General features: G+C 37.9%; 1 protein-coding gene across 1 annotated transcript; it reads left to right on the top strand.

Moving 5' to 3' along the window:
• The first annotated feature begins 1598 nt into the window (after positions 1 to 1598).
• Positions 1599 to 9201, top strand: LOC117340214. The gene is made up of 6 exons (XM_033901965.1): positions 1599 to 5022; positions 5320 to 5440; positions 5626 to 5752; positions 6064 to 6188; positions 6824 to 7019; positions 7537 to 9201. Exons 1-6 carry the CDS (start codon positions 1961 to 1963, stop codon positions 7848 to 7850), a joined length of 3945 nt encoding a protein of 1314 aa, XP_033757856.1. The 5' UTR covers positions 1599 to 1960; the 3' UTR covers positions 7851 to 9201.
• Positions 9202 to 12776: the final 3575 nt, after the last annotated feature.

Raw genomic sequence — 12776 nt, 5'->3', positions numbered from 1 at the left:
TTGTATCGTAGCTATATATAGGGTGAGCAGAAATGCTTTTTTAATTATAATTATTCGACCTTATCTTAGACCCCATTAAAGAAAATGTTAACCGAGTACTTTGAGAGCTGGTGTAGCACATTATTATCTTTTGCAAAAAATAGAGTCCTGACCATGTACACTTACATAATATAGTTCCGGTTATGATTTTGATCATGCAGCATTTCGATAATGTAGAAGAATGTATCGAGCAGCAAGTAATACAGTCAATAAGTGCAAAAATGATTTGTTTAATTATATAATTAGTGCACATCTTTGCCAGCCAAGGCTTCTGATTATGTTAGTACACTCCACTTGTTAGTACACACTTCACTTGGCGGATATAGTTGTGTTCAAACCGTCGCTCCCTGGAATCCCAGGACACCCAATAGAATTGTGTTTTACATTCAGGCTTGGTTTCACAGTAAACAAAAATTGCGGCGCCCAGTGCAGAGCTACATTATCGACTATGTCATGGCATTTTACCTAAGAACAGAGACGTACAATCTTTGGGGAAACATTCACAGTGTTTGATCAATTGATAGAAGTCATTGATCGCATATCTCATCAAAATGACACAAGCCTCCATATGCATTAGTACACATCACTGATGAAGTAAATCGGTAACATTCGTTTTGATTGGTCGAAAACTTCATACCTGAAGGGTGGAAATTTCGAATCTCCGCTAGAGGACTAGAACTGACACCTATATCTGCCAAGGGTTCATGGAGTGTAATGTAATCAGAAGCCTTAGCTGGTGAAGATGATTAGTGTATAACCAAAGAACATGTGGCTTCATTTCGGACTACATTTTAAAATATTGGTACATATGCCTGTGTAGAAATGCTGCATGTTTTAAATGATTCTTTCTTGCGAAGGAAAAGGTTGCACTTAATCACAAGATCAACATTTTTGGGATTTATTGTTTTGCTATGCTTCTGATTGATTTGTTTCTTTTTTTTCCCTTTTTTTTTTAAATTTTCAAGTTGTCTATTTGAAGAAAAGTGGTGCTTATGTTGTTATCCTGGCATGGGTTAAAACGCTGATAGTCATTATTTTACCTTTATATATATAATTAAAATATAAAAACACAAACCAGGAATCACAATTGCTTTCGCCTGCTTTATTGCAAGCTCATCAGGTGAATGAAAGTCTATAATTAATTTGGAAATGCTTATAAGCCATTGAGTAACCTTTTCCTGAACTATATGAGATACTTTTTCAGCATCCAAGATGGCAGCCACGGCCTCTGATTTGCCAAGTAATATCAATGTATATTTGGGGTTATAACTTTTGTTCTGTCAGATAGATTTCAATGAAACTTACTGATAGGTATCGCTCGAATATCTGGCAGTCGCAATGTCAAAAGCAAATTAAGCATTTTCCAACAACTCCGTACATAATATAGCATTTGTTTACTATTGCACCGCAAAGTCCAACTCATGCCTGAGTGCTAAAATTTGTCTGTGCTAATTGGCCTATGCCTACAATACTTCTATTTCTGTTATTCTTCTCAGAAGGAAAATTAATATTTAAACATTCCCGAAATAAGTTTCCCTGCATTGCTTTTTCAGAAAAATTAGCAAATAAAGGAAAACTAGACTTAATAAGAAAGTACAAAGACGATATCCAAATATGTCAACACCAAATAACACAGTGCAGTGACCCCACAACACCAACAGAGGATGTCACCCACACTTCAGAGCCCACAGCACCAACAGATGACGTCACTCACACTTCAGAACCCATAGCTCCAACAGATGATCTCGCTCGCACTCCAGGGTCTGTGACACCAACAGAGGATGTTGCCCACACTACAGAGCCCACAACACCAACAGAGGATGTCACCCACACTTCAGAGCCCACAGCTCCAACAGATGATGTCACTCACACTTCAGAGCCCACAGCTCCAACAGATGATCTTACTCACACTCCAGGGCCTATGACACCAACAGAGGATGTTGCCCACACTACAGAGCCCACAACACCAACAGAGGATGTCACCCACACTTCAGAACCCACAGCTCCAACAGATGATGTCACTCACACTTCAGAGCCCACAGCTCCAACAGATGATCTTACTCACACTCCAGGGCCTATGCCACCAACAGAGGATGTTGCCCACACTACAGAGCCCACAACTCCAACAGATGATCTTACTCACACTCCAGGGCCTATGACACCAACAGAGGATGTTGCCCACACTACAGAGCCCACAACACCAACAGAGGATGTCACCCACACTTCAGAACCCACAGCTCCAACAGATGATGTCACTCACACTTCAGAGCCCACAGCTCCAACAGATGATCTCACTCACACTCCAGGGCCTATGGCACCAACAGAGGATGTTGCCCACACTACAGAGCCCACAACTCCAACAGATGATGTCACTCACACTCCAGGGCCTATGACACCAACAGAGGATGTCACTCACACTACAGAGCCCACACCACCAACAGAGGATGTCGCCCACACTCCAGAGCCAACAACACAAACAGAGGATGTCGCTCACACTCCAGAGCCAACAACACAAACAGAGGATGTCGCTCACACTACAGAGCCCACAACACCAGCAGAGGATGTCACTCACACTCCATGGCCTATGACACCAACAGAGGATGTCACTCACACTCCATGGCCTATGACACCAACAGAGGATGTCACTCACACTACAGAGCCCACAACACAAACAGAGGATGTCGCCCACACTCCAGAGCCAACAACACAAACAGAGGATGTCGCTCACACTCCAGAGCCAACAACACAAACAGAGGATGTCGCTCACACTACAGAGCCCACAACACCAGCAGAGGATGTCACTCACACTCCATGGCCTATGACACCAACAGAGGATGTCACTCACACTCCATGGCCTATGACACCAACAGAGGATGTCACTCACACTCCATGGCCAATGACACCAGCAGAGGATGTCACTCACACTCCATGGCCAATGACACCAGCAGAGGATGTCACTCACACTCCATGGCCTATGACACCAACAGAGGATGTCACTCACACTACAGAACGCACAACACCAACAGAGGATGTCGCCCACACTCCAGAGCCCACAACACCAACAGAGGATGTCGCTCACACTACAGAGCCCACAACACCAGCAGAGGATGTCACTCACACTTCAGAGCCCACAACACCAGCAGAGGATGTCACTCACACTCCATGGCCTATGACACCAACAGAGGATGTCACTCACACTACAGAGCCCACAACACCAGCAGAGGATGTCACTCACACTCCATGGCCTATGACACCAACAGAAGACATCACTTGCACTCAAAAGCCTACTGCACCAGCAGAGGATGTCACAGCAGAATACATCTGGGATGTCACTGTCCCTAACTTTAAACAGACTTGCCACTCTGAATTTCAAGATTCAGATTGCCTATCTGTATTACAAGATTCAGATTGCCTATCTGAATTACAAGATTCGGATAAGGACTATGTACCCAGCCATATCAACATATCTGAAAGTGATGTGTCGATGTCCGATTCAGAAGACTTTGTACCTGACAGTTATGATGAGGGGGAGATGTCAGATGTTTATATGAATTTAGGAAATATGGCCAGCACGGAATCTGGATCAGATAATAACTTTGGGATTCAAGTGGTGACAAGTTCTCCAACATCTGCAAGTAAACAAAAAGCGATGGAAAGCAACAAAGAAGGATGCATAATAATAGAGTTTGAATCAGATGCCACTAAAGTTCCTCTGTTGGAGAGTCAGCTTAAAGAAGAAGAAAAATTGTATGACACTTTGTATCCAGAAATGTACATAAAAAAGTTTACAAAGAATATAGATTCGAAGCATGGACGTCCTTATGATAGAAGACATGCCTGTTACATTTGTGGGAAACTAAAGACAAATATACAAACACATTTAGAGCACAGCCACAGAACAGCAGAGGAAGTGAAGAAATGTATGGAAATAAAAACAGAAATTGAAAAAATATCTGATGCCACAGACAAAAAAGCAAAGAAAGCGGAGTTACATAATTTACAAACTTTTATTAGAAACAAAGGAAACAACATTCATAACACCAAGGTATGTGAGCAGAAAAAGGGCGAGATTCTTCTCGCAAGAAGAACCTGCATTTTTGACAGTTCAAAAAACGGGCCGTGTCCTAGATGTGAGGAGTGGATCATTTTGGACAACATCATGAAACACGAGACAAGTTGCTCAGGAAAAGAAGTTTCTTTAAAAGGACCAATTTGTCCTCCGAGACCTATAGAGGATATGAACAAAGGGTCAAAGATTGTGCAGTCTAAAGTTATGAAGGGACAGATAACTACACGCCCATCAAAAAAACTGAAAAAAGAGGTATTTTCATCAATGAAGAGAGACGATCTAACCGAGTGTGCCCAGACAGATGACTTAATTGTAGCATTGGGAGAAGTGTGGCTGATGGAAAACGTGGGAAATCGCATTCGTAGGAAGAACTTTACAAGTTTCAGAATGCGACTTGCAGCAAGGCTTTTGTTGTTGATAAGGGAACAATTACATTTAAAAGATGCTTCAATGAGCAGTGTTCTTGTACCTAAAAACTTCGACACATTTGTTGAGTGTACCTTGAAGGCATGTGATGAGAACTCTGAGAATGAGCTGCAGAATCCAAGTACAGCTATAAAGCTAGGGTATGGCCTATCTCGTCTTTCATCCCTGAAGTTAGGGTTTAGTATTAAAGAAAGCAATGAATTGTGCAAACAAGAAGCAACAGACTTTCTACGTCTACTTCAACTTGAATGGGGAGTTAAAGTGACAAAACTGGCACGAGTGACCCTAGAAGAGAGGCATTTCAACAAAGAGAGCACCCTTCCACACCCAGATGACATTGTACAACTTGCATCTTACCTAGTGAAACAGTTGGAAAGTTTAGATCTGTCAACACCTGATGAAGCAACTTTCAGAGAGGCCGTCTTGTTGACGCAGACCAGGTTGCTGTTATACAACAGTAGACGTCCAGGGGAACTGGAAAGCTTGAGGTAATTTTTCAATTAAATTATATTTTTTATCAGTCGCCTTAAACTCCTAATAAACTTAATCCACAACACACCCGGGCAAATTTTTACAAAAGGTCAAAGTTATTACTTGCTGTGTGGCAGTCTTGTTTTTTTCTGACAAAGTGAGAGTTCAAAAAAGTTATTGTCTTGCCAAAAGAACTTAGAAGTTCTATACATGAATATTATAGCAAGGGTATTTAATTAGCTTCAATTGCGATATTGGTAAGTTAATAGGGTTGTATGTTATCTAAAAGTAGACATACAATTTATTCTCATCAGAATTGAAACATACTTGAAGAGAGCTTCACTGGACGAGGCAGACCTTTCTCTGAGACGATCTTTGACAGAATTTGAAAAATCTTTACTGGAAAGTCAAGATCTTGTGGAGATTCGTGGAAAGGTGAGTTATCAGTTTAAAAATTTTAAAGTTAATTTCCAGAAATGTTTAAACACATAATTTAATTATAGATTGTATGTATCTATTTGAATGGGTTTCACATATTTTATCAAATCTATGAAAGTGTTACCATTTCACACAAAAGCATCAATTTATATTTATATCTGATAAAACATTATATTTTGCAGACTGGAAGAGGTTTACCTGTTATTATACCAGAAGAAACAAAGAGAGTACTGGAGTTTCTGTCCAACAGCAGCTGCAGAGACAAATGCAGTATACAGGCAGAAAATCTGTTCATGTTTGCAAACAAAAGTGAGTATTTTGATGAAAGAGAAATACTGCATGCATTAAATTATTTTTGATCATAACCATACATTTTCATATATTTGGTTCAAACAAATTGTTTGCGTTTGGCAAATTTTTCTTTAAAAATTGCAGGTTTGATATTGATGCACAAAAATTTAAGGTACACACATTCTCACATACTCTGACACATATAATATGTTATATTCTTTATGATCAAGAATATAGCATCGTTCTTTAGAACTGAGGGGAGCTGAATAAGTAAAATAGCTTTATTGAAATTCTTGAATTTAGTCTCTCACTGTATTTTTTCCTACCAGGCACAGGTGTTGTTCGAGCAGGTGATGCATTAAATGAGATAAAGGAAAGACTTGGATCAAAACTAAAGCATCCAAAGAGACTCTTAGCAACAAACTTCAGAAAACACACGGCTACGATTGCCCAGGTAATAAAATAATACATCAACAAAATTGAACTGATATATACTACATATTGGAACAAGAGATGAGGAAAATTATACAAGCTAAATGAGCGATATGAAGGTCTTGAGTCTTCGTTGATTATTGTAGGAATCACTGTCTGTTTGTCGTATGCAGTAACTAGTCTGAAAGTTCCATCTTAACTAATGTGCAGATTTGATTGAAACTTACTTGAATGATATAGTTGTTCACTGGCATTTTAATTTCAACCCTTTTTAAGGGAGTTCGTCTTCTATTGTAAATATGGTGTCTGGAAAACTCTTCTACTGACTTAAATTTTACTTATAGGTTAAGAGCCAAAATATCTCAAATGAGGTTTTAAATGAGGTAAATTACCAGCATCTGCTGTGGGAATAGGTTTTCCTCTGGATGACCTTTCAATTTTAGCTTTAAATAGTTATTATTATATATCTGTAACTGAATGATTGCGTTATAATTAAAAGCTAAATTCAGATTTGTATTTTGGTCTGGCAGTTTCATCTACATTCTCACGATGAGAACATTAATCTCATGACAAACTCTTGAAAAGATATTCAGTTAATTTATAAGTTTGATTCAGTCAGCTCTACATATTTCTTAATTTTTTACTTTTATATTCTAGGTGTTGAGTTTGGGAGATAATGAACTTAAATGGTTGTGCAACCATTTGGGTCACACAATGCGCATCCATGAACAATACTACAGGCAAACATCGGGGCTAATCGAGAGGATTGATATAGCAAAACTGATGATCATGAAAGAGCATAACTTGGTAGGAAAATTCAGTGGTAAAAAGCTCTCGGAAATACAACTTGATGGTAAGTTTGTAATTTCAATTCAAATTATATTTAAAGGTGTTTGCAACAATAAACTTTGCATATTGCCATGCCAACATGTGAAGAGCAATTAGTCTTTTGAAAGATATATTAATGCTTTGTGCAGCTTAATTATAAGCAAAAACTGATACAAGCTGTGCCCTAGCTAAGAAAATAATCTTCCCATTCTCAGTTAACACATACATTAATAAAGTTGCTTGTTCTGAATAGTCTGTTCCTTCTAATTAAGTTGTAAATTTTGTGTCACATTTTCTAAATTTATCAAGTGTAGGTTGTCCTATCAAGGTTCAAACCTGAATTATATTATGTCGACTTGCAAAACTCTTTTAAAGAAAATGTATTTCAGCTTTTCATTCTTATGCTAGCATTTTCTCAGATGTTTGTATTATATTTTATTTTAATGTTGTTGGCTATTTTCTGATTAAGATGATGCATATGTAAGAAAGATACTCTGTTTAGAAATGAAAATAGATTTGTGTATGATTTTGGTGTGTTACAGACCTTGTAGAGTATGAAAAGCCTTCTAAGGAAACGGAGCAAATTGATGACATTCTGCCTGAAGATATCATCAATGATGATGATGGAGAAATAAACAGGAGAAAAACACCAAAATCTGTGAAAAGGATAAGGTGGACCAAAAAAGAGGAGGAAGAGATTACCTCATACTTTGAAAAGTACTTTTCCGGAGAAATTGAAAAGACTTGCCCAAGCAAGTACCATTGCAAGGCAGCTATTACAAAAAGTAAAGAAGCCAAAGGGGACCTCCACAAAAGGGATTGGGAAACATTAAAAAAAAAGTATCAAACATGCTAATCAAGAAGAGAGCATATAAGAAAGACTGATTAAAAACAGTCAATGGCAGATTTTCTGATAAAATAGCAAATTACTTGTAGGATTCAAACTTGGATGTATTTTAAAATATATGCTGTATGCAGTAAAATAGATGAAAAGGGCAACAAACAAAAAGTTTTGCACATAATTAAAAAAAAAAGTTTGATTTTTAATTATTGTAAAGTCTAGAACAGTATACAATTGTGTGACTTGTAATATTGACTTATCATTTCCTGTGTGAATAACACTCGAGTGGTTAACATCAAGTGTTGCTTTTGTCGAAGAAAATTGAGAGGCAAATTTTGATAGACATCGTTTATATTGTCCAGGACATTAATTAAGAGGTATTCATTATAAATCTGTTCCTAGATGAGACACATTTTGTTTATCTGTTCCTAGATAAGTCAATTCCATTAAATGAGGTGTTGAGACAAAGCAGGAATATCTCAAATTTAGTATTGTGAATGTTGCACGTTACAATTGTTCTAATTTGATACAGCATCTAGATCTGCTTAGTTTATAACAGCTTGGTACATGATCACATATATAATTATGTTTTGATATGACTTGAGCGTAATTCTCATGAATGCTAAATAATTACTGTATAAAGCGACAAATTGTTTTCTTTAATTGTGTGAGGAGAGAAAGTTGTTTGGAAAACAGAAACTTTTGTAAACATGTGAATTATATTTGTCATTTCAACTTTTTTTTTATTTACCTCATAGCTAATATTCTTATTCTTTCACAAAAATGAAAGATTAAATGGAAGGATAGAGAATTAGTCCCTGTAATATAATCATGCCAAGGAAAGAAAGTTTTTCGTTATATCTTGACCATTTTATTTCCATTTTTTAGTGGGATGATGTAGAGTAGCATTTCGGAAGACTGCATAAATCACATAACAATATTAAAATGTAAACAGTGATGTTTGTTCCAATATATATTAATTCCTAATCTTATGGACAATTCTGTACTTCTCAGTTCGTAGGTGAGCTACACTTGAGTCTATAAGGATTAGGCTTAATATTGTCCAAGACATTATGAGGTAAAATTGGATATTGTTAGCTCCTATTCATAGAGACACTGTGTTACCTCTCACTTCCTAGGTGAGCTAAACTTGAGTCCATAATAGTTAGGTGTTTTGTCCAAGACATTGAGAGGTAAAACTGGATATTGTTAGCTCCTATTCATATAGACACTGTGTTACCTCTCAGTTACTAGGTGAGCTACACTTGAGTCCATAATGATTAGGTGTTAATATTGTCCAAGACATTAAGAGGTAAATTTGGATATTTTTAGCTCCTATTCATATAGACACTGTGTTACCTCTCAGTTCCTAGGTGAGCTACACTTGAGTCCATAAGGATTAGGTGTTAATATTGTCCAAAACATTAAGAGGTAAAATTGGATATTGTTAGCTCCTATTCATATAGACACTTACCTCTCTGTTCCTAGGTGAGCTACACTTGAGTCCATAATGATTAGGTGTTAACATTGTCCAAGACATTAAGAGGTAAATTTGGATATTTTTAGCTCCTATTCATATAGACACTGTTACCTCTCAGTTACTAGGTGAGCTACACTTGAGACCATAATGACTAGGTGTTAATATTGTCCAAGACATTAAGAGGTAAAATTGGATATTGTTAGCTCCTATTCATATAGACACTGTGTTACCTCTGAGTTCCTAGGTGAGCTACACTTGAGTCCATAATGATTAGGTGTTAACATTGTCCAAGACATTAAGAGGTAAAATTGGATATTGTTAGCTCCTATTCATATAGACACTGTGTTACCTCTCAGTTACTAGGTGAGCTACACTTGAGTCCATAATGACTAGGTGTTAATATTGTCCAAGACATTAAGAGGTAAAATTGGATATTGTTAGCTCCTATTCATATAGACACTGTGTTACCTCTCAGTTCCTAGGTGAGCTACACTTTAGTCCATAATGATTAGGTGTTAACATTGTCCAAGACATTAAGAGGTTAAATTGGATATTGTTAGCTCCTATTCATATTGACACTGTGTTACCTCTCAGTTCCTAGGTGAGCTACACTCGAGTCCCTAATGATTAGGTGTTAACATTGTCCAAGACATTAAGAGGTAAAATTGGATATTGTTAGCTCCTATTCATATAAACACTGTGTTACCTCACAGTTACTAGGTGAGCTACACTTGAGACCATAATGACTAGGTGTTAATATTGTCCAATACATTAAGAGGTAACATTGGATATTGTTAGCTCCTATTCATATAGACACTGTGTTACCTCAGTTCCTAGGTGAGCTACACTTGAGTCCATAATGATAAGGTGTTAATATTGTCCAAGACATTAAGAGGTAAAATTGGATATTGTTAGCTCCTATTTATATAGACACTGTTTTACCTTTCGGTTCCTAGGTGAGTTAAACTTGAGTCCTTAATGATTAGGTGTTAATATTGTCCATGACATGAAGAGGTAAAACTAGATATTGTTAGCTCCTATTTATATAGACACTGTTTTACCTTTCGGTTCCTGGGTGAGTTAAACTTGAGTCCTTAATGATTAGGTGTTAATATTGTCCATGACATGAAGAGGTAAAACTGGAAATTGTTAGCTCCTATTTATATAGACACTATGTTACCTCTCAGTTCCTAGGTGAGCTACACTTGAGTCCATAATGATTAGGTGTTAATATTGTCCAAGACATTAAGAGGTAAACCTAAACTAATGGTAACCTTTAACATTTAAACCTATAAGAAGATTTTGAAGAAATTGGCAGGTTGCTGTCTCCATTTCAACACTTGTGTTCTTATTTTTCCATTTCTTTCCTGTCTAATATGTAATTATCTGGTGATGTCTCCCTAGCTATATATATGTATTTATTTTCATATGACTTGAGCTGCTGCGAGTTATTCCACCCCAAAACTAAATAGACAAAGAATGTCTGTCATGGAAAAAATTAGCAGTTCCAAAATCTTTTGTATTTTAATAGCATACATCTCCATCACTGGTTATGTTGTGTATTTCTAATACCAATTTCTAGCTAACATTATAGACATTCTGTATAATAAAAACAATACTTATGCAAAATACCTCCTAGACAACGGACAAAAATTAAAGTTAGCCTCTTAAAATTACGGACAAATTAACACCTTATCCTCAAATGTTAGAACAGTTTATTTTCAAAGACCATAATTGGGGGTTAATTAACTCCTAATACCGTTACCTCCTAATCCTCAAATGTTGGTCCGTCCGTCCGTCCGTCCGTAAACAATTCTTGTTATCGCTATTTCTGAGAAAGTACTAAAGGGATCTTTCTGAAATTTCATATGTAGGTTCCCCTTGGTGCCTAGTTATGCATATTGCGTTTTGAGACCAATCGGAAAACAACATGGCCGACAGGCAGCCATCTTGGATTTTGACAATTGAAGTTTGTTATCTCTATTTGTCAAAGTACTGAATGGATCTTTCTCAAATTTCATAAGTAGGTTCCCCTTGGTCCCTTGTATTGCATTTTTGGACCAGTCTGTCCTGAAAACAACCTGGCAAACAAACAGCAATTATTGTTAAATCTCAAATTTCTTATATAGCTAGGATTCTCTTGTTTGAAAAGTACTGGAGGGATGTCGCAATTTGCACAGATTAGTAAAATGAAGGGAAAAGTAGAGAAAAGATCAATCTGACATGGAACCTATGAAGATCATTCAATGGTGGGCGCCAAGATCCCTCTGGGATCTCTTGTTCTTCTTTTTATTTCTTTGGGAAATGTTTGAGCAGAAGGACCCCACTTTTAATTTTTGAATAAGTGTTATATGAGACCCTAAACATTAACGCTAAAGTCTGGAAAAACAATTGGTTGGTGGCTCCTTATAGGGACATCGGACATGACGTTTTGTGCAATTCAGCGTCCTCGGACCCCAGATGATGGGACCCACCTGGGATTTTCATCATGCGGGCATTTAGAGAATTTAGAAAGAAAATTAGAAGCAGGGACATTTTTAATGAAAATATTGACCTATTTAGAGTGTGGAGAAGGGTCGTACACCAGAGAGGATACGGACATATATTTTTAATTGCATTGGTAGTGGTATAAAGTGTGGTTCGCTATCCTGTGGTATGTCTTGTTAGCTCACCTGGTCCGAAGGACCAAGGTGAGCTTATGCCATACCGTTGCGTCCGTCGTCCGTCCGTCGTCCGTCGTCCGTCCGTCCGTCAACAATTGACTTCTTCTTCATAACCACACATCAGAATTTGACCAAATTTGGTCAAAAGCATCCCTATGGGTAGGGGACTAAGAATTGTACAAATGATGGGGCTGACCCCCTGGGAGCCTCTGGGGCGGGACCAAAAGGGGTCATTTTTGCGCTATTGATATAAACGACTTCTTCTCTGAAACCAAGCAATGGCTATTACTCATATTTGCCTGGTAGTATCACTATGGGGTGAGGATTCAAAATTGTACAAATGATGGGGCTGACCCCCCAGGGGCCTGAGGGGCGGGGCCAAATGTGGTCAATCTGGCTATATTGATATAAACGACTTCTTCTCTGAAACCAAGCAATGGCTATCGCTCATATTTACCTGGTAGCATCATTATGGGGTGGGGATTCAAAATTGTACAAATGATGGGGTTGACTCCCCAGGGGCCTGAGGGGTGGGGCCAAATGTGGTCAATCTGGCTATATTGATATAAACGACTTCTTCTCTGAAACCAAGCAATGCCTGTCACTCTTATTTGCCTGGTAGCATCATTATGGGGTGGGGATTCAAAATTGTACAAATGATGGGGTTGACCCCCCAGGGGCCTGAGGGGTGGGGCCAAATGTGGTCAATCTGGCTATATTGATATAAACGACTTCTTCTCTGAAACCAAGCAATGCCTGTCACTCATATTTGCCTGGTAGCATCATTATGGGGTGGGG

Source organism: Pecten maximus, chromosome 13, assembly GCF_902652985.1.
Source record: "Pecten maximus chromosome 13, xPecMax1.1, whole genome shotgun sequence".
NCBI classification, from domain to species: Eukaryota; Metazoa; Mollusca; class Bivalvia; order Pectinida; family Pectinidae; genus Pecten; species Pecten maximus.
The sequence above is the reverse complement of the archived record's forward strand: the minus strand, read 5'-3'. Positions and strand labels throughout refer to the sequence as shown.

Excerpts from the sequence above, each read along its gene's own strand:
- LOC117340214 (XM_033901965.1), top strand. The coding sequence starts at position 1,961 with ATGACACCAACAGAGGATGTTGCCCACACTACAGAGCCCACAACACCA. Across the intron at positions 5,753-6,063 it reads GTTCATGTTTGCAAACAAAA|GCACAGGTGTTGTTCGAGCA; the intron begins GTGAGTATTTTG and ends TTTTCCTACCAG. Across the intron at positions 6,189-6,823 it reads ACACGGCTACGATTGCCCAG|GTGTTGAGTTTGGGAGATAA; the intron begins GTAATAAAATAA and ends TTTATATTCTAG.